General features: G+C 30.4%; 6 protein-coding genes and 4 pseudogenes across 10 annotated transcripts; 4 read left to right on the forward strand and 6 right to left on the reverse strand.

Annotated features, from left to right (window-relative positions):
* Window positions 1–611: 611 nt before the first annotated feature.
* On the forward strand, window positions 612–1565 carry Bm1469 (Uncharacterized protein; the record flags this gene model as incomplete). The annotated part of the gene is made up of 3 exons (XM_043082929.1): window positions 612–677; window positions 894–976; window positions 1562–1565. The coding sequence occupies 3 exons, from the start codon at window positions 612–614 to the stop codon at window positions 1563–1565; spliced, it is 153 nt and encodes a 50-aa protein (XP_042938863.1).
* On the reverse strand, window positions 1002–2615 carry Bm17165 (Uncharacterized protein; the record flags this gene model as incomplete). The annotated part of the gene is made up of 3 exons (XM_001893902.2): window positions 1002–1201; window positions 1512–1775; window positions 2567–2615. The coding sequence occupies 3 exons, from the start codon at window positions 2613–2615 to the stop codon at window positions 1002–1004; spliced, it is 513 nt and encodes a 170-aa protein (XP_001893937.2).
* Window positions 2616–2684: 69 nt separating this feature from the next.
* Window positions 2685–3059, forward strand: Bm18401 (annotated as a pseudogene). The gene has a single exon. A coding segment is annotated over exon 1 (375 nt).
* On the forward strand, window positions 3059–3163 carry Bm18402 (annotated as a pseudogene). Its single transcript has one exon. A coding segment is annotated over exon 1 (105 nt).
* A 4098-nt stretch (window positions 3164–7261) lies between these two features.
* Bm18403 lies at window positions 7262–7828 on the reverse strand (annotated as a pseudogene). The gene has a single exon. A coding segment is annotated over exon 1 (567 nt).
* Window positions 7829–8897: 1069 nt separating this feature from the next.
* Window positions 8898–9146, forward strand: Bm18404 (annotated as a pseudogene). Its single transcript has one exon. A coding segment is annotated over exon 1 (249 nt).
* A 2828-nt stretch (window positions 9147–11974) lies between these two features.
* Bm10760 (Zinc finger, C2H2 type family protein) lies at window positions 11975–13205 on the reverse strand (the record flags this gene model as incomplete). Its single annotated transcript, XM_043082930.1, has 3 exons — window positions 11975–12085; window positions 12681–12754; window positions 13055–13205. The coding sequence occupies 3 exons, from the start codon at window positions 13203–13205 to the stop codon at window positions 11975–11977; spliced, it is 336 nt and encodes a 111-aa protein (XP_042938864.1).
* A 955-nt stretch (window positions 13206–14160) lies between these two features.
* Bm978 (Uncharacterized protein) lies at window positions 14161–14690 on the reverse strand (the record flags this gene model as incomplete). The annotated part of the gene is made up of 2 exons (XM_043082931.1): window positions 14161–14343; window positions 14589–14690. 2 exons carry the CDS (start codon window positions 14688–14690, stop codon window positions 14161–14163), a joined length of 285 nt encoding a protein of 94 aa, XP_042938865.1.
* Window positions 14691–17842: 3152 nt separating this feature from the next.
* Bm17166 (Uncharacterized protein) lies at window positions 17843–18823 on the reverse strand (the record flags this gene model as incomplete). The annotated part of the gene is made up of 3 exons (XM_043082932.1): window positions 17843–17880; window positions 18292–18555; window positions 18763–18823. The coding sequence occupies 3 exons, from the start codon at window positions 18821–18823 to the stop codon at window positions 17843–17845; spliced, it is 363 nt and encodes a 120-aa protein (XP_042938866.1).
* An 848-nt stretch (window positions 18824–19671) lies between these two features.
* On the reverse strand, window positions 19672–19958 carry Bm17167 (Uncharacterized protein; the record flags this gene model as incomplete). The annotated part of the gene is made up of 2 exons (XM_043082933.1): window positions 19672–19869; window positions 19935–19958. 2 exons carry the CDS (start codon window positions 19956–19958, stop codon window positions 19672–19674), a joined length of 222 nt encoding a protein of 73 aa, XP_042938867.1.
* Between the last annotated feature and the right edge of the window lie 2238 nt (window positions 19959–22196).

Raw genomic sequence — 22196 nt, forward strand, 5'->3', positions numbered from 1 at the left:
TTTTCTATTGAGTTTCATTTCATTAAATGGATATCTGATATTTATTTTGCATGTTAAGGCTTAGACTAAATTACTGATATTGGCATCCTTACTTGTTATGAATGGACAACAGTTTTTTGCATACTGAACTTAAGTCAGTAAATTAATGATCAACAATTACAAAAAGTAGGCTAAAAATTTATCTTGACTTTTTTTTTTTATAATATGACTTCTTTATTTAAAATCACTTCGTAATGCCAATTTTTATTATAAATTATTAGGTGAATACTTTCCTGTCATTTATGATGCTTTTGCCATATTAGCTTTTTGCATGACATATCGTTTATTTCAGTTTTGAGCGTGTTTTACTAAATTTTAATGCTTGTTTTCGAATTTTGCGTTTTGTAATCAATTGGTACGTTTACGCCATTTATATGAAATTATGGGATAAAAAAGATAAGACAGTAAAAATTCAATGATAAAATGAAATTATTAATCGCCCGATTGCTACACGCCTTTTCTTATGTCTGTGAAGAATGCCCAAATTGTGTTTCGCTTTCTAGAATAAAAATTTTTTGTTGTTATATAGTGCCAAAAGAAATGATTAGCATCAGTTTGGTTTTCCGGATAAAATGATATGCTTTTCTGCATATCTTCCACGAATTAGAAAACAAAGCAGTTCGCCAAAGAGTGAAGAGGTATTCGTTTCCCTGCTGATATTTTCAATATTTGTTGAAACTAACAACATCTTTTTAAGCAGATGCTTCTCAGGTTATGGGCAACTACTACGTATTGAGTGCGAAAAAAATGTGAAAAAAATATACAGCATCTAATGAGTGTGTCCAATGAATTTTGTGTCTGACTCAAACGGTCACAAATGCTTCACAATACACTTCACGTACATTCTATTTCAGGCTGACATAAGTTTTGTTAACTTGGAGGAGTTTCGGAATACAATTTCTTGTGAGATTTCAATGCATTCATACATTCACACACCGTGAGATTTTAATGCATTCATACATTCACGCCAAGCATTCACACCGAGGACGAGGCTCATGCGTTTTCTTGTGACTGTAAAGTGATGATTTATAGTCGAATGTTCGTCCACAACCGGGCACTTTGCATTTATAGATGAAGGGCTGACCGTGTGTTTTCCTATGTGTTACATATTCGTTGTAACTTTTTGCGATCACAGCACATCCGGGATAGTAGCTTCGTTCGCCTAAAAAATTACTGTGTTATTTGTTTTTGCAATTTATATTTTATTATAGTGTTTGGCAACTAATTAAGTAATCTGATACAACTAATTAAGTGAACTACTAAAAAATTACTTCCATAAAATAATCCTAGCACATTCCATTTCAAATTATTTAGATCACAAGAAGTTGCTTAGTTACAACAAAAAGTGTAATTGAGAATTTCTCCTTGTATTGTCACTGAGTGGTAACAAATAACACATTTCACATGCATTCTTTTTTCAGTCTGACATATCTGTTTATCTGTTTAAAATTCTGCTAAATTTGCAAACTAACAAGACTTTGTTTGGCAACGCCTTTTGTGATTTTGTAGTCCACTCTTGCAGGTGAAGAATTTGTTACAGTACTCGCACTGAGGATGAGGTTCATGCGTTTGCTTGTGATTGCAAAATGATGCTTTGTGGTCAAATGTCCGCCCACAACCGGGCACTCTACATTCATAGGTGAAGGGTTGATGCGTTTTCCTATGTGTTACATATTCGTTGTAATTTTTCGTGACCATAGTGCATCCGGGATAGAGACATTCATAATTTTCCTCACCTAAAAAATGGAATTTGTTTTTGCAACTAACATTCTATTGTATGATTTGGTAGCTAATTAAGTAGTATAAGGAATAATCATGAAAATATCAATAATACCATAAATATATAAAAAACTTTATCATATCACACTTGACTAGTTGTAATAATCTACGTGAGTTTACCTATTACAGTATAAGAATTGTGGTAGTACATTTGCAGACATGGCTTCTTGTACTCTACGTTATGCTTTGCTCTGAAGCGTTTGCTTACCTGGTGTGACTCTAACTTATTTTAAAGCCGAGCTTACCTCCTCAATTTAACTATTTCAACACATTCAAAATCAGAGTCCACTTTTACTTCAAGTTGCTTGTGAATATGCTTATTTACATTATTAGCAAACCTGCCTCTAATTAGGACATCCTCCCTGATGTCACAGAAAGAAATATAGTATTATTTGAATTAAGGTGGAATTTTACATCATTTTTGCAATCTTTCAGATATATATCCCTCCGAAAATCTGGTATTTTACTCTGTATAGCCCTTTTAGGATTTATTCGACAGAATTCTCAAAAAAAAATATGTCTATTTCTTTAGGTACACTTGATGGAATTATGATATCGTCATTAATTCTGTTTTCTTTTAGAGAAAAAAGTTCAATGTATGTCCTTTTTTTACTGTGTTTTTCAAAGTATTTAGGGAGATACATATTAAGATACTCAGAATGTAGTTCTATACGATTTTTTTACTTATATTCTGGATTAAATATATATTTATTGCCATTTTGCTTAAGTTTACATGTTTTAAATTTACCGAGTTCAGTATTGAAATTTCCTGGTTCAATCTCAAAAGCAAGTGCCATCGCCAATTGTTGTGTCCTCGCATTTGGTAAACGGACCGATTTTAGCACCAGGTCCTATTCTTACTCCAGGGTTCGTATGGTATTGGGGTTTCAAGGCTCGTTGGTGCAATAATAGAAGCTTTCCATGATGATAAAGGAATTACCTGGCCAGAAGCAGTGGCTCCTTTCAGGGTTGGGTTAATCAACTTACAGACAAAAACGGCTGAATATGTAGAGATTGAAAATAAAATATACAGTACTTTAAAAAGTGACGAAGTGTTTCATAATGATACAGAAGGAAGTATAGGAGTAAAATTTGCTAAGATGGACCTCATAGGCTTGCCATGGTAAATAATTGTTGGGAAGAAAGCAGTAAGTGAAAATATAATTGAAATAAAAATTAGAGCAACTGGAAAGGTAGAGGAAGTGCAGATTGAAGAAGCAATAAACTACTTTAACGTAAAATGATACGTGGTATCGGTACTGACATAGTATTTATACCAAGAATGCTAAGAATATTACAAAAATATGGGAAAAAATTCCTCAATAAAATCTATACCGAGCAGAAATAGAGATAAGCAGAAAATACAACAGCCAAGAAATGCAAGCAAAGTATCTTGCTAAACGCTTTGCAGCAAAGGAAGCCTTTGTTAAGGCGCTAGGTGGATTCAGCCATGGCATTATAATGAAAGATATAGAAATATACAATGACGTAAGAGGAAAGCCGCATCTTACTGTTAGCAAGAATTTCATCTTCAAAGACCACATGATTCATCTTTCTCTCAGTGACGATTTTTAATCTGAATTTAATCAATTTCCCTTCTCTAATATTAAAAAAAAACTTAGTTATTAAAGTTTATTTTCTTATTTATGTTGTCAATTGACCACACCGTAAGTGACATAGGTACGTATGCAACGCATAAAATTAATCAACTGAGTTCAAAATAACTAATTTTTTTTAAGCAATTGATATTTTTTAATAGTTTTAACATTTAATTAAAATCAAAATTGATAAAACTGGAGATTTTTCTCCCTTTAATATACAAAAGCTCTTGCAAATTATAAAATTTTCACCAAAATCAATTTTTAGATTTGAAATAATGCTTAAGCCTAAGCCTAAATATACCCTAAGCCTAAGCCTAAGCATTATTTTATTATTTAAGATGTCAAATGACAACAATGTATGTGACCAGTTCCCGCACTATGCGTATACAATAATCAATTTTTTTTTATTAAATGATTTTTTTTAATACTTTTAATATATTTGAAATTAAATTTTGAGAATTGTAGGACTTCTTACCCAGTTTAGTATGCAAAACACCCGTACAAATTATGAGATTTTTGTAAATGTATTAATTAAATTTGAAATATAAATTAATTTTAATTGTAAGAATGAATTAAAATCGTGAAAAATTAAAAATTTAATTAATTCCGCTAATAAAATATTGATTGAAACTTAATTCCTAAAGTTTATTTTATTATTTTTGCTGGTCAATTAACCATGGTGTGTGTGACCAGTATCCATGCAATGCATATAAATTAATCAATTAAGCTCAAAATATCTCTTTGTTTTAAGGAATTGAAATTTTTCAATATTTTGTCATTTAACTAAAATAAATTTTTGGTATTATTAGAATTTATTTTATAGTTTAACATGCAAAATTCTAATAAATTATTGTTTTTTCATAAAATTTTAATTTCAAATAAAAATTAATTCCAATTGCAAGAATGAATTAAAACCGTTACAAATTAAAAATATAATTAATTTTGCCTATCAAATATTAATTTAAGCTTAATTATTAAAGTTTATTTTATTATTTATGTTGCCAATTGACCACACCATAAATGACCAGTACCCATGCAACGCTTATAAATTAATCAATTAAGCTCAAAATATCTAATTTTCTTTACGAATTGATATTTTTTAATAGTTTTAACACTTTAATTAAATTGAAATTTGACAACACCGGCATTTATTTCATAGTTTAATATGCAAAAACTTTTACAAATTGCACAATTTTCTTAAATTATGGTATTTAAATTTGGAAAATAAATTAATTACAATTGTAAGAATGAAATAAAACCGTGACAAACAAAGAATTTAATTAATTTTGCTAATAAAATATTGATTAAAAGTTATTTTTAAAGTTTTTTTTTTAATATTTTATGCTGACCAATTGACTACACCGCGATTGACCAGTACCTATGCAACGCTTATAAATTAATCAATCAAGTTCAAATTATCTAATTTTTTTGATGATTTGATTTTTTTAATATTTTAACATTTAATTAAAATGAGTTTTTGATATTGCCAGAATTTATTTTATAGTTTAACATGCAAAATTCTAATAAATTATTGTTCTTTCATAAAATTTAAATTTGAAATAAAAATTAATTTGATTTGTAAGAATGAATTAAAACCGTTACAAATTAAAAATATAATTAATTTTGCTAATAAAATATTGATTAAAACTTAATTATTAAAGCTTATTTTATTATTTATGTTGCCAATTGACCACACCGTAACTGACCGTTACCCATGCAATGTATAAATTTAATCAATTGAGTTCAAAATAACTAATTTTCTTTATGAATCGATATTTTTAAATTTTTTAACATTTAATTAAATTAAATTTTGACAAATCCGTGATTTATTTCATATTCCTAATAATTGCAGGATTTTCACAAAAATCGATATCTAAATTTGAAATCAAAATCAATTTTAATTGTTAGAATGAACTAGAACAGTGAAAAATAAAGAATTTAATTATTTTTGCTACTGAAATGTCGTTCAGAATTTAATTATTAAAGTTTGTTTAATTATTTGTACTGATCAAATGAGCAACCGTAAGTGACCAGTTCCTATGCAATGCATAAAAATCAATCAATTAAGTTCAAATTATCAAATTTTTTTAATGATTTGATTTTTTTTAATATTTTAACATATAATTAAAATGAGTTTTTGATATTGCCAGAATTTATTTTATAGTTTAACATGCAAAATTCTAATAAATTATTGTTTTTTCATAAAATTTGATATTTATATTTGAAATAAAAATTAATTTTGATTGTAAGAATGAATTAAAATCGTGAAAAATTAAAAATTTAATTAATTTTGCTAATAAAATATTGATGAAAACTTAATTTCTGAAGTTTATTTTATTATTTTTGCTGGTCAAATGACCACGATGTTGTGACCAGTATCTATGCAACGCTTATAAATTGGTCAATTAAGTTCAAATTATCCAATTTTTATCAAATGACCAACCGTAAATGACCAGTATCCATGAAATGAATAAAAAATAATCAATTAAGTTCCATTTATCTAATTTTTTTTTTTATGAATTGATATTTTTCAATATTCTAACATTTAATTAAATTAAATTTTGACAATTCCGGCATTAATTTTATAGTTTAATATACAAAACCCTGATAAATTATTGAATTTTCATAAAATTTGATATTTAGATTTGAAATAAAAATTAATTTCAATTGTAAGAATGAATTAAAACCGTGATAAAATAAAAATTTAATTAATTTTGCTAATCAAATATTGATTAAAACTTAATTTTTAAAGTTTATTTTATTATTCACGCTGATCAATTCACCAACTGTAAATGACCAGTACCCATGCAATGCATATAAATTAATCAGTTAAGCTCAAAACATCTAACTTTTTTTAATGAATTGATATTTTTCAATATTTTAACATTTAATTAAAATCAAAATTGATAAGACTAGAAATTATTTCTTCGTTTAATATACAAAAACTCTTGGAAATTATAAAATTTTCAGCACAATCAATTTTTAGATTTGAAAAAATGCTTAAGCCTAAGCCTAAGTACACCCTAAGCCTAAGCCTAAGCATTATTTTATTATTTAAGGTGTCAAATGACCACAATGTATGTGACAGTTCCCGCACTATGCGTATACAATAATCAATTTTTTTTTATTAAATGATTTTTTTTTAATACTTTTAACATCATTTGAAATTAAATTTTGATAATAGTAGGACTTCTTACCTAATTTAGTATGCAAATACCCGTACAAATTATGGGATTTTTATAAATGTATTATTTAAATTCGAAATATAAATTAATTTTAATTGTAAGAATGAATTAAAATCGTGAAAAATTAAAAATTTAATTAATTTCTAAAGTTCATTTTATTATTTTTGCTGGTCAAATGACGACGGTGTGTGTGACCAGTACCTTGCAACGCATAAAATTCAATCAATTAAGTACAAAATATCTATTTTTTTAATGAATTGATAATTTTCAATATTTTAACATTTAATTATGATTAGTTTTTGATATTGCTAGAATTTATTTTGTAGATTAGTAAGCAAAATTCTAAATTCCATAGAGCAATACAGTGACACACAGCGAAGATAAAGTATATATAACTCTAAAAGATTTTAGTAGTAGTGAAGCTTTATAACTGTATGCTTAAGTTAAGAAGGTGCTTTCTACATATTTTTTTCTATTGTACTGCTTTCATTTCATCTATTTTAGTACTAAGTTCTAATATTTTAGTCGCAACACAAGACACCGCCTATGCTATTGCTGCAACTACAACTACTGTTGCTATTATAGGATAGCCCGAATGCGACTTGCACTGTTTCAGTTACAAAAAGTACTGTTGCTGTGCAGTACTCTTGTTAAATCAAAAGACATTTTACTCTGTTGGTCAAATCGCTTCATTCTCTCTTCAGACCAAAGATTTCACCTCTTAATTATGTAGTGACCTTTGTTAAAATCGCTCGGGATTTTACCATCATTATTCTCTAACAAAACATTTACTCTTTTACCTATCAAAGTCTTAATTACTCCTTTGCAGCTATATCGAGTATCTGTGCACCCTTGCTTGCTTGATACAATGTAAACAAGGAGTGCGTTTGTCTTTACCTATTGCATTAGCATTTGCTCCCGCTGCTATTAAAGTTTTTACTGTGTCTGTATCGTCAGCAAAGTGTAAAGGGGGTTATTCCATATTTATCTGCTGCAGGAACATCTGCTTCTCCTGCTTCTATTAGGACTTTTTCTAATCTCTTTACGACAGAACTGAGTAGCTATATGTGAGGGAGTGCATTTATCTTTATCGTCTGCATTAACATTTGCGCCTGCTTCTATTAGAGTCTCCGTTGCCTGTGCACCCTTGATACAATGCGAAGGAGTGCATTTATCTTCATCATCATCTACATTGACATTTCCTTCTAACGGATTTTTCACTATAGCAATATGACTTCTTAACAGCCAAATGTATCTTTGTCCACTGCATTAATTAATATCAATTCCTTCTACCCAAATAAAGCTTTCACCACACTTTTTAGATTATTGTGAACAGCAAATGCAATAGTCCATTTTTCACTGCAAATAAGTGATTTACATCAAAATTAGTTTCCTTCCATATGTACTTAAATCCATTTTTTTTAAATTCTCTTTTATTTTTGCAATTGCGTTATCTTTACTTAATTGTTTCCTTATCGATTGCAGTTAATATTTCTTTCCATTGTTCATATTCCATTGTCATCCCTTTTTAAATAATGTTTTAATTATCGTGCATTACGACAAAAAAGCCAACTCATTTTTTTTTTCTTTTTTTGAGAGGAACGATTGAAATCTGTCGTTGGTGAATTGTTACGCTACATGAATGAATGGGAGACAAGCATCATGATAAAATTAGTTAAATTTTTAATTAAATGAGAAAGGCAAAAGAAACCCTGGTTAATATAGAATAGATATTAATATCTATCAAATGCACATCAACATTTCAGTCTAATCATCGCTCTCTGTTCCACCAACTCCTGAGTGGATTTCAGTATTATCTGCTCCATAAGTAAATAAGAAATTTGTTTCTTTAAGCTTGACTAATTTCTCTGATTTTAGTTTCAATTTCAGAGAAAAACTCTTCATCGTTTTCATCAATAGTGGATTTCATTAAAAAGATAGCATCGTTATAATCACTTTCTAGCTTTGAAAACGACTCTATATCATTCTTAATTTTAGAATATTCTTTTAAAATTCTTGTCCCTCTTGGCTGTTTTGCCATAGATTACCATCCGCAGTTTGAGACTACAACTTTTCGAGGCGCAATTTTGACACCTCCTGACAACAGAAATAATCAGGAGGTGTCAAAATTGTGGTGTCAAAAAAATTTTAGCTAAGTCCTGAAAATACTCAAGGATTTTTAGATAAATTTTCATTATGCTTTAATATATTTATTATTAGTATTTATTATTAGCAGCAATAACAGTACACAAAATAAAAATTTAACCATATAATAGTTAAATAATGATAAGTAATTGAAGGAAATTTTAAATTATGAAAAGAAGATAGATCCTTCAGAAACCTAGTACCCTTTTTAGGACTTGCAGGTTCTGATACTCTAGCTGGAGTGATATCTATGTGGCATGGTAATAGCTCTCATGCTGCAGTATTTGATAACAATAAAGATTTGATAGATTTTTCAAAAGCAAGAGTATTTGGCTTTGAAATGGCTAACTTACTCAAAGATCCCGTTGCTCTTGGGCTAGTCTTGACTTATTATTTCACAGGATTAGTATATCTCTTGATGGCACTCCATCTATTATCGTCCTTGATGAGGTATGGACATTAATATATAATCCTCTTTTTGTACCTAAGATAAAGGACTGGTTGAAAGTGCTGAGAAAATTAAATGCCTTTGTGGTTTTTGCTATTCAGAGCGTTGAAGATGCAAGCAAAAGTACTATTAGTAATATAAATGTACAGCAAACATCAACACAGATTTTTTTGTCAAATCTAAAAGCTACTAGTGTCTACCGGAATGTTTTCATGTTGACTGGACGCGAGTACATACTAATCAAGCACACAGATCCAAGTACTAGATTTTTTTTTTTGGTCAAACAAGGGATTAATGCTGTGGTAGCGAGAATAGACTTAAAAGGTTTAGATGATATAGTCAACGCATTATGGACGTGCAGAGAGTGTCATACTGTTATATTAAAAGAAGTCGGGGAGGTTCCAAAAGTATGGTTGCTTGTCTATATTTTATCAGAAGTAAAAAATGTTTAAGACTAAGCTGTCATTACGGTATTTTTTACTAGATATAGATTTTTCACTCTCATGTGCAGTACTTGCAGACAGAGTAAGTGAGACTGATAAGATGAAATTGTTAGCAGATTTAGTTCTGTTGCTAGCATTATCATGCCTCTAACCCTGACTGTCGGACTTTGAAAACAGTTGCAGCTATTGCAGGAATAGCAATTACCGTGGTTAAAATCCCTTCATATCTAGTTCAAAATTTCAAATATGATTTGTTAGCTACGTCCATAACGTTTCACGGTTCATGTACTATTTGCGAATTTCCTTCTTTTAAATTTTATGAAAACTGCTATCCTGTCTATGATTAGACTGATCGGAAAGCAGAGTTGACGGCGTAAGCGGACGTGAGCAGTTAAGTTAGAAAGTATGAATTCTACCGAAACTTCTTCGAACTAAAATAAAGACAATCTTTAATCTCATTTACTTGAATAACACAAAGGACAGTACAGTTTCGGAAACAAAAATATTACTGTGAACTATGTTAATGTTATTTCTACATGTATTTCTATTAAACGACCATAACCAACGTCCTTATCGAAATCATCATCAATCATTCTTTTGTTTCTTTTTTGTGTCTTTTTGTTTTTATTTATTTATTTATTTATTTTTTTTTTTTTTTTTTTTTTTGCTTGGATCTCATGCAGTTTTGGTTACCAATCGATTGGTTTTTGGCAATCGATATTCCTTCTCTTGGAATTTTCTAGGAAACTTTTCACAATAGGTTAAATTATTTGTTCTTCGTTTTCTTTAGCACTTTGAAGCATAATCTTTTCGGATTTTTTTTCTGAAAGCTTTTTTCAAAAAACATGTAAAATAGTAATTTCAAGTTGGTGGATAATCGGTACTTGTAATAAATAGTTATTTCGGCAAAGTAAAGTTTTGAGAGAAGTATGTAATAGTTAAGTTACATTATCTGAATCAATTGATATTATACGAAACATTTATAAGATGAAATTTAATGATTCATTGCCTAACTTTCCTCGGTTCACATTTTACGAAACATTCAGTCTTAAATCTAATATTAATATAGATTGAACTTTCTAGGAATAGTGGATTTTTTTGGCTGTTATGCTGCTTTGAATTGCAACTTAATTATTTAGGCGTAATGTTTGGCTGTATCACTTCAACTTTGATGAATTCAGCATCGGGGTGTTCAGCAAGGATTTAATTCAATTGTTTTACTCTTTGACTTTTAAAGTGTTAGATTTTTAATAATAATAATAGTATTCGTCGCTTCATTTATTTATACCTAGAATTTATTGCATTTTTAATTAGTTTATATTGCTTACTTTTTGACTCCTTCGTTTCATCTTCGTATTTTAAAGTTTATTCTTAAATTTGGCATTGTTGATTGCACTCTCACTTTCTTTTATTTATTCGTTATTTCTTTCATAATGTACGTTGCTTCCATTGTATTGTTTTTTAATGCAAAATATGCTGTCACTAAGATGATCCCTTATGATTTTTGGCATGTATCAAATTTAATAACTGATGAACTTGCCTGCAGCTGGAGAAGTCATATGGTGGAGATAGTTCTGTTTTGTCTAGAGGTAAATAATTTTGTGCTCATCACTATGCGATTATGGAATGGTTCGACGAACAGATAAATGCCGGAATGTAGCAGTACAGCGATGGTAATCGATCGGAACAGACAGTGCTTTAGTGGGTTCATCGTAGCTAGACAGTACTGCCAGGGTGAGTATGCCAGCCATAGCCAGCCATTGAGTCAGCAACGCACATTGTACTACGTGTCGCGGAGGCTTTATCTACCAGCAAACTATAGAAAATGAAGTCGCCCATGCCAAGACGAACTGATGCTGAAATTTGCATATTTACTAATTTTAGCTTAAATCTAACATCATATAGTACGCATTATTAGGCATTATGAATTGTGGGATGACTGGTCAGTTACCGAGTTGGCAGGTCAAGAAGATGATTTGGCAAGAAAATAATTCCCAAAGAAATAAATATTTCACAGCTTGGATTTCCCATATCTTTCTGTCGCGTTATGAAAATTAATTGAAGGAATTAATTAGATAAAGTTTTGGGCAGATAATACTTATTTGATTGCTCTTATTTGAAAGAAAAAACATGTTAATCACATTGATAGCGGTGAAAAGAATGAAGCGTTCTGAAGGATTTGTAATCAGAATGAGATTTTCAATTTATTTTTTTATTTCTATTCAAAAATTAATCTCGTAAGTGCCAATCTCCCGATACCTGTTCAACAAAAAAAAATTTTCCACAAATGCATCCATCATTCAGATCGTAGATTTTAAATTTCGTTTCTTTCTTTTATTCGTCAGATGTTCCAAGCTTTGTACAAATTTTCCGAATCGTTATATCACATATATTACTTTTGCGACCTAACGCTTTACGCTGTTGGATATGTTTGCTCTTTGCTTCCTGTAATTTAGACAAAGTTCACTTCAAAATTTTTAGGACTCAAGACATGGATCTATCGAAAGATAGGATATGATTGCTAAATCGATGAAAAATACTGAATCCAGCCTTGTTGGAGCTTATTTTAGGCTTCTCCTCACTTTTTGTTGTTTTGGCTCGACAAGACATCTCTTGCTTGTCTGAATGATTAACTTTGAAAAAGCTGCTTTTGTTTCTTTTTCCATTCTGATGTTTTCAGCTATGTTGTAAATCTCATGTGAACGATTTGTAGGAGTCAAAGACAGAATTGCTAAAATTTGCTTTGAAAATAAAGAATTTTATCAAAATTGATCTACAAAGACCTTTTTTCTTTTAAAAAATTTTTCTTTTTCTTTGTTTCTTTCGGGAAGCGGATGGTAGTCAACCAACAAGAGAAATAGAACTTACTACCACAGCAGAAAGCTCACTGCCTAAGAGAATTTACGATTTCTTCCCTCCGCTCATCATTTCTATCCTCAGCTGTGAACATTAAGAATCGCAATACTGTAAGGAGCAAGCAGTTGTCGCAATTCTTAATGCTTATTATATCAAGCAATTGAGAAGTAATTGCCTTACTTACTTGGTCGCTGTATTCGTGAGCTTTTCCACTGATACGTCGCAATGGACCGATGGATGCAGGCACTGCGAATGCATCTGAATGCTTTCTTGTATTCGATTAGGAATCAGTTCAATCTCTTTATGGAATAATTAAGATTAGAATGTTTTATCTTCTCTAAAAGATAAAATTTATCTCTTTTCTCAAGTCTTTCCCCTTTTCTGGTCATTTTGATCGGCGATCTAATTTGTTGCAATGATCGCATTCATACGATTCTGCAACTGTCCACAATCTCATATGCACTGCTTACAGTCAGAGAGGGTTTCACAGAAATATTACTTAGATGGTACAGCGAACTCATCAACTTACCCCAAATAATAATGAACTCATCAACTTACCCCAAAGCATACCAATACAAACCACGCAGTATGTGTAGGGAATATTCGAAGGTAAAATACAGAAACCAATGAACAGTTGCAAATGACGTAGAATTGATGCATGTAAGAGGAGTTTTTTTGGTGAAGAATACGAGGATACCGATGGTACCATATGTAATAACAGTAAGTGTTGTGAGTATAGGAGGAGCGGTCTGGATTCTTAGGATCAATATGATAAAGGATAGATCAATATGATAAAAGATTCTTATGATCAATATGATAAAGGATAATATGATAAATGATAGTTAATAACATAATTGGGCTAATGTCATCTGAAATTCACTGAAGAGAATTCCTTAACTTTTTAACTCATTAGCTTCTAAACTTCGACATCTCTTGCTTTTCAGTAAATTGAAGAGTTAAGTTCACTGACAAGAAATATTTTATAAAGCGTTCTCTGAAGGCAGTGACAATGAGCACTTGTGGTAATAACGCAGTTTGTTGCACGAATGTATTTTTTATAAAGTGACACCACTTTGTACATCGTTCTGATGCAATTAATTAATAATTGATGCTATTTGATTCAGCTTGCCTCTTCCGGATTTCAGATTCAGATACAAGTTGCAGTCACTCTTGGTTGGATAATCTTTACAGGTTGTTATTCTGATTTATGTTTGTAATTCGGCTTTTAGTGCAAAATTTATTATAGCTAGCATCAACACGCATCCGATTCCATTTATCTGTGAATTTAAACATACTACGTAAAGCGATTCGAGCTACTGTGAGCTAGAAGCATATTGATTGGAAATTGTTCCAGAAGCAGTCTCAAGTTCCATTTTTGCTTGACATTCACCAAGATCAATCCCCCTAGAGAATTCGACCGGCGAATCTCAGTGATCTCAATTACAATTGCAATTATTCCGCAGCATTCGACAAGCCTTCACTATTAAATAGATTTTTCTCTGTTTTAAATCATTACCCATAAATGTAAGATAACCAACTTATCACTTAATGTAATGACAGTGAAGAACATTCGCTGTGATGTTTCGTTCGAATTATCAAATAGAAGAAAGTAAAGGTCAAATGAAGTCAATAAAGTTCCATTGCTGTGCAATCCAATTTTCTGACTACTTGCAAGCTTCGAGAGCTCTAGCCATCCCGTCGACGATTTCATTTTCGGTTGTATGATTATGGACCGGATCGAACTTATAATAGAAGACAGAATTCGAATCCTTTTTGGTATGATATATACCAATCCAAACAATTAGCGTCAACATTATATTAAAAGTGGCAGTCAGCAATTTCTCAACCTGAAAATACATCTCACTATCTCCCTAAACAATATTTGGCTGTAATTTCAGTTCAAGTGTAGCCAGTCGCTCCATGATGTATTTGCTAATGATACTCGACAGTGACAACTATCACTTCATTTCATATGCTGTAACACCATTTTAGATCCCTCTCATTTCTCCTCCTCATGTTCTCCTTCCACCTATATCTTCTTTTTGACATTTTCAGATTTAAGCAAAAACTTGAAAATCAAGCGCAGTCTCACCTCAGCGCACGACAATAAAAAGTTCAGCGACCGCAAAGCGCCCCTGCAGAGAATAAAGATGGAGTTATTTTTCCTTCTCACTCTATTAAACCTGTCTTTCATCTAGCTAAATATTTTGTAAACTTTAATTTTAAATAATTTGCATAAAAAATATGTACGGGTATGATTTCCTCACCGTCTGAACTCTCTAAATTTCTCTTATATTTCAAAGAGATATGACCATAGTTATCACATCGTAATACCACGCATAATAATGGGCGCAGAAAGCAGCTGACTTGCCATCCTCTCACTCAATCGATGACTAAAGCACTTATGGGAGCAACAGCTTGTGACAATTGATAGGATTGGTGGTTACTGTGAACCGTAGTGCTTGGGACATTCGTATTGCAACAGTCGAAATGGGTTCAATTAGAAATTTAAGTTGAGCGACCGAATCATAATATTAGCAAAATCAAAGTGACAAAGTTATGTTGAAAAGAACGAAATTGTGTACAATAGAAGTGCTGAAACAGCATTCTAACATCTGACTAAATCACTTATTGTAAAGCCAAATGGAGATGGAAGCGAATGTCAGTTAGGATCTTAACTATTTTTTAGAAAACAGGAATTCCATGTTTTTTTTTTTTTCCTGATTTTCGGGCTCCAGAAAGAGCTGTTGTAATCCAGTCTAAGAGCAGCTCATTTCATAACTTCAATTGTGCCACAAAAACCGAAATAATTTGTAATTGTGTGCTAGAAATATTTTTCATCAAATGATTCAAAATGAATGCAAATGAGTGTTATGATGTAATGAACTACTTATCTAATTTTCATCTTTGTTTTTAACTATCAGCTTATCATCAATGGTTAAATACCAAAAACCAATTCACACATTTTCACTCTAATAACTAATATTTAAGGTTTTCCTTTTTTGTTCAGGTAACTCTCTTCACAATCAAAGTATTACAGCACATCTTTGTAAATCACCCATTAGGAAGAGTTCGTTATCCAGTTCTTTCTTCATTTATAGTTCTACACAATAACTTTTTTCATACTCTCGAAGAGCTTTTGCCTTGGCATCTTAAGAACTCTCCTAAACTACAACTCAAGCAACTCCTTAGCAAATCCCATTCAAACCTTGAAACGGTTTCTTCAAACGATCAATGATCGTCTATTGACTAATAATTATCATATAATATTACCATCCATCTTCCATAAAGAACGAACCTTTACAATAATTCTTTGTGAGACACCAAATTACTCAAATCAAGAAACTTCCATGACAAATTTGATGCTACGAATCGGGAAGTCAACAGCTTAATTAAAAGTCCTTCATTGTGAATGGATTATATCTCGAGTTTTGTAGTCTGGATTTAGCGACGAATGCTAATTTTTTGTATAATTCCAAATTAATAGACGAAGCTAATAGTAACTTCTGTATAATTCCAAATTTTTTTTTTAACTTCTCTTCATTGACTTATTTTATACCTTGTTCTTAGTGAACCATTTCTATATAAATTTCTTCTTTCCTTTTGAATAGAATCGAGAATGTTCATAATTGATTCAAGAATACCACGGTTAATTGATTAGCGACAAATCTAATTCTTTTATTTTCCTCGGAAGTCCTAGGTTTTCTGCTATTTACCTGAGCTCTGTCCGCTGTTTGTCATATTTTTTCTTTAACCTCCTCGCTTGATAGTTTATGAATGCTCTTTTGTATCCAGAAGGAAGTGTTACAATAGCGCGTACGTAAATCTGATACTTAGGAAGGATATTGTTCCATCATTTCAATAATACGACGTGAGGAATAAGATTCTAATCATTTTCGATGCATTTAATTGGGTTCATTTAATAAAGTTGTCATCTTCACATCTATTGATAGTATCACCGATGGGAACTTCATCGGATGGAAGCATCACCTGAAATTTGCTAATTATTGCTTTTTGACATACATCCACTGCTATTATCAGAAAGAATTTCAACATAAGCAATGTTTGATGTTTGAAACAAATTCTAGAAGTTTGGTTGACAAAATGGAGTAACATTTGCATAAAGGAAACTGATGAATAGCTGGGATTAAATGTCATCGTATGGTGAAATATTTAATCAGTTGTGCAGTAATAATCCTGTCTGCTTTGTTTAATAAAATATAGTATATTGAAGGTAAGTAAAATATTGAATGAATTATTTGCATTTTGAAAAAAGTTTCAGTTTTAAATTTTGGTGACGTAAATTAAATGACAATTGGAAATATGTTGGCTTATTTCCAGTATTTATTCTTAGGTACTGCCTGGTAGCTTAATGGCATTTCAATTGATCATATCTAATTCCATGATCTTTCTTCTCATCTGTTCTTCTAAATTAATTTCTTTACCTAATAATTAAGTTAATAATATTCCATACATATGGTTTTTTTTTTTTTTGCAACAGTAATTCCATTAATATTTGAAAATATATTTGTTTGTTTAATAAAAAATTAACTGATAATACATTACTGATTGAAGTGATGAAGTTAACTCCTATTTATTGTGACATTTGTTTTTTTGTTAAAAAATTACGAATAAATTTGTTACGAAAGGAATTTTCAAATCTACCGCCCAATTTAATTGTGATGATTAAATGCTAATTTTTTCTGTTTTTGCCACCAGACTATGTCACCAAACAGTTAAAAATATAAGGGTATGAGTTGTGACAATGGTTAATTTGTTCATTATACCAGGTAAGTTAAAATAGGGTATAACAATCAGTACTTCAGCATTTGTTTAAATGACCTAATTAATATTTTGTATTATTCACTTCTTTTCTCTTCTGGTGATTTGAGTACTTTGTAAATAATAATAAAAAAAATGAATTGGGTCGCAATTAGTTTTGATGCACTTCAGTTTTTCTTTTAATTTTTAATTGCAAATGAATTTTACCTACTTACTTTAATCACCAATATGTATAGAATTGTAATTTTTCGCGAGAGATATGGCTTAAAGATATCGGAAGATTACTTACTTCAGCATTGTTTAATACTTCGTAATTACGATTGGCACCATTTTTTAGATCATAAGAGTAATTAAAGGTAAGCCAGAAACTTATTCAGTTGTTGACTAAAAAATAAATGCTTGCCTCCGAATATTACTGCCAATTAGTACATTTATGCATTTCTGTGATATTCATGGAATAATAAATAGGGAAGAAATATTTAAAAAATCCAATGGTAAAACAAAATTATTAATCTGTCGCTGCAGTCTGATGCTTCGAAAACGTCCGATTGTTACGTCCTTTTCTCATGCTTGGGAAGAATGCCCAAATTGTGTCCCGTTTTCTAGAATGAAAATTTTTAGTTTTATAACGCCAAAAAAAAAAATAATAATAATTGCAGTTTGTCGCAGATAGAATAATATTCGTGGAATGTATGCTTTTCTGCATACATTCCACGAATTAGAAAAATAAAGCAATTTGATTAAGAGTGAAAGGATATTTTTTCCTCTGTTGATATTTTCAATGTTTGTTGATGTATATTGAAGCGCTATTGTCACCACTGTCTTTAAGCAATTGGTTCTTAGGTCACGTGGGCGGTATTACTGAGTGCAAAAAATATATATATAGCATCTTAATGAATGTGTCTAATGAATTTTGTATTGTCACTCAACGGTCACAGGTGTTTCATAACACATTTCAATTTTATTTCAGGCTAATATGTGCGCTCAAAAATTTGCTAAATTTGCAAACTAACGAAATTTTGTTGGGCAGTGCTCCTTGTGTTCTTGTAGCCCATTCCTGGTGCTGAAGAATTTGCCACAGCGCTCGCACTGACGATGAGATTCATGCGTTTGCTTGTGATTGTAAAGTGATGGTTCATGGAATGATCGCTCACAACCGGGCACTCTACATTCACAGATGAAGGGCTGACCATGTGCTTTTCTATGTGCTATATATTCATCGTAATCTTTTGTAACCATAGTACATCCGCAATAGACACATTCGTAGCTTCGTTCGTCTAAAAAACTCTTATGATATTGGTCTTTTCAATTATTAATCCATGTGAGAAATAGTCATAAAAATATCAGTGCATAAAATAATCTTACCACATTTCATTTCAAATTACTTAAATCATAACAATCTGTTTACTTATCTTCTCATATGTTTGAAACAAAACTTTTGGTATTACTTTTTACTTTTGATGCTATATTTCTAATGGAAAGACCTTGCACAACAAATGATTGTGAATTTTCTGTTGTGGCGGAATGAGGTTTAGTTTTCGTCATTGTTTGTACTCCCAACTTCAAGTAATCGAGTAATGGACAAGTAATTTATTTAAAAAAAAAAAAAAAAAAGAATCTGTCGCGATATTAAAACATCAGTTGTCAATGTATGCTGACTGCTTGCCAGAGGATTTTTGTCATATACAAAAGAAACTGAGGTTAGAAAAATGTCGCAGCATTTTCTGAATTGTATATTGCTGTACCATGGTCAGCGATGTTTTAAAACATATTTCCGCATACATTATATTTTAAATTGAACGTTTTTAAATATTGTTTTTTCAAAAAAAAAAGTTTTTTTTTTTTTTTTTCGAATTTAAAAAATATATTCTTCCTACTGAAGAGTTTGCCGCAATCTCTGCATTGATGCTTAGGTTGGTGAGTTTGCATGTGACAACAAAATGATGATATATGGCAGCATCTCCTCCCACAACCAGGCATACTGCATTCATAAATAAAAATTTGATTGTGCGTTCCCTTGTGTGTTACGTATTCTTTGTAATTTTCCGTGATCACAATACACCCGGGATAATAACAAATATACTTTCTGTTATCTGAAAAATTCATGTCAAAACATGTATTTTTGCAATTAGTAAATTTATTAGACCGTTTTGTAGTTAAGTAATGTGATAAATCACAAAAATGTCATTACAAAAGAAATATCACATTCCATTTTGAATAATTTAGGTAGAATATTTATCTTCTCACATAAATAAAGCAAAAACCATACTTTTAGTATCGCTTCATCAATTTCATGTTGCTGATGAAAATAAAGAACTATAAAAGATAGAACGAAAAATCGTTATGCATCTTCACTGATCCTTCACTGGTATTTCCCTTGTAGTCGTAGACATTCAAGTTATCCGAGAAGTGCTTATTGTCCATGTTGTTCTGTTCAGCATTTCCATGTTGACCGGATGTGTCGTCTGAGGAAAGAGTAAGTTGGTGAAAATAGATCGGAACCGCATTTTGTTGTGAACCAGGTAAATACATACTTGTAATAATGTCATCGGTGTTGACATTAAGTGCCGAAGAAGTTTCACTTTGAGCATCTAAATAACTTAGATCACAAAAGCTGTTTACTTTTCTTTTCACATATTTGAAGCAAAAGTCTCACCTCTATATCGCAGTATATCATCATTCGTTTCTAATTCTCCATTAGCATCTCTCTACACATTCCTATTTGAATCTGTATATGAACCAAGTGATGAGTCCAAATTAATGTGGCCCAACAAATCATAGCTATCTGAAAAGCCAGGATGAGGAGCATTTGTGATCTCCGGTTTCGATGCTTTACTGCTTATATCCTCAATTTCACTCAACTGATCGAAATCAATGAACTGCGAAGGATCGGACAGAAATTCTGAGCTAAATAATGGTTCAAAGTTGTTGTAATCAAAGCTATTTGAGATACCAGAATAAGTATTATTTGTAATAATTGATTTTTGATAAAATCTGATTAAACCAGAACTTATTTTTGAGTTCTATATATAAAAACTAGTACAAATTGCAGCATTTTCTTAATATCAATATTTAAACTTGATATAAAATTTAATTTTAATTGCAAAAATGATTTAAAACTGTGACTATTAATTTCGTGACACAAATAGATTTAATTATTAAAGTTTAATTTATTATTTAAGTTGAAAAATGACCACACCGAATGTGACCAGTACCCATACAGAGCATAGAAAATAATCAATTAAGTTCAAATTATGTCTTTTTTCTAATTAAATTATATTTTTTAGTAGTTTAAACACTTAATTAAATCTCCACCTAATAGTCTGAATCGATTTTTCTTCAGAAGTATTTCTGCCTGCGACTGTAACTTCTTAATACGTAAGAATTTGGAATTCGGTTTGAAAGATTTAATATTTTTCCGAAACAATTCATTTCTCAAACTTGAAGCTAGTTAGTTACTCATCACAACTGGATGCTAACAATTGAATAGCATATCCGTGTAAAGCAAGAGCTCATAGTTTAGTTCAGTATTTCTTATAGCCATATTCTATAACTTGGGGTTCAGCGTAGAATTAGGGTGGACGATTAAAAAGCCTGGTGGTTGCCTTACTTAATTTTTCCTGTATTTTCCTTATTGACTTTATGTTTTGTTAATAATAATTTTTCAAACTATTGAATTATACATCGCATAAGAAGATAGCACTTAATTTTTTTCTTTTGGTTCATGTTTTCATTTTGCTGGTAACTTTCTCGACTTGGAATTGTTTTAAACATTTGTTAATCCTTTTTAATCCTTTCATTTCGTTTCTGCTTTTATTTTTTATATTTCAATCTTTTTTTTTTTTTTTTTTTTTTCGCTAATATTTCTAATTTTTGTTCGTAATTGTTGATAAAAAAGTGAAAAAGCGAACCTTTGCTTTTAGAAAGGTGCTGAAACAATTTCAGATTTTAAAGCCAATCTTTGAAGGTGATATCAAACTTGCATAAATGATGCTGAATACATATGTGAAAATAGAAACTATCGTGTAATACGATGCTTTATTTTGAAAGGCATAAGTATAAAAAGTTAAAGAATGTAGGGGTAAGTCATTAAGGGATAGTATGTATTTTGTTACGATAGCATGAAAACATTTCTGGATAGTGTAATCTGCCATCCATCCATCGTGATGAGATGAATCAAATGAAACAAGTTCTGGATAAAAGTGATTAGCATTGCAATAAGCTAACATTCCGGTTCCAATCCGGTTATTTACTAATTAGCTTATGTTTAGCATTGTTATCTGTTGCATTAAATGAATTAGCTGCAATAATACAGCAAAATTTAGATAAATGACGCATCATGCATGAATGATTTTATTACGCTTCATTAGTTCAGTTTTTTTACATCTATATTATATTATTTCTAATTAATTAGAACCTTTTCCCTCCTCTCTCTCTCTCTCTCCCTCTTCCTTTCTCTTTCTTTAATTTTCATCAATCATCTCAATCCATCTACAATTTTTCAATTATCAAAGCAACTAGTAACACATTTTATATTTGTCCACAAGATTGAATTGATTCTTACAGATTCGTTAAATTTATCTTTACAGATTTAATCCTCTATTTAAAGAGAAAAAATTTTAATTTATAAATTAAATTTCTAAATTTTCACTCTTATTCTTGCTTTTTTTCTCAAAAAGAAAAAAAAAAAAACTTCAAGTATATTTCTTACTTTTGGATCAGTATTTATTAATAAACAAATTTTTCAAAAAATTTTAACGATTTTTGAATAAAACGAAAAATATAAAAATTAATTAAATTTTTGTTCTTTTTTCCCATTACTTTATTTGAGTAAAAATTAAAGTAAGAAACTAAGGTAATATCAGTTATTTATTTAAACAACTTATTTTTTGCATATTACTCAATTTTGTAAATTATT

Source organism: Brugia malayi, assembly GCF_000002995.4.
Source record: "Brugia malayi strain FR3 genome assembly, contig: Bm_033, whole genome shotgun sequence".
In the NCBI taxonomy this organism is placed as follows: Eukaryota; Metazoa; Nematoda; class Chromadorea; order Rhabditida; family Onchocercidae; genus Brugia; species Brugia malayi.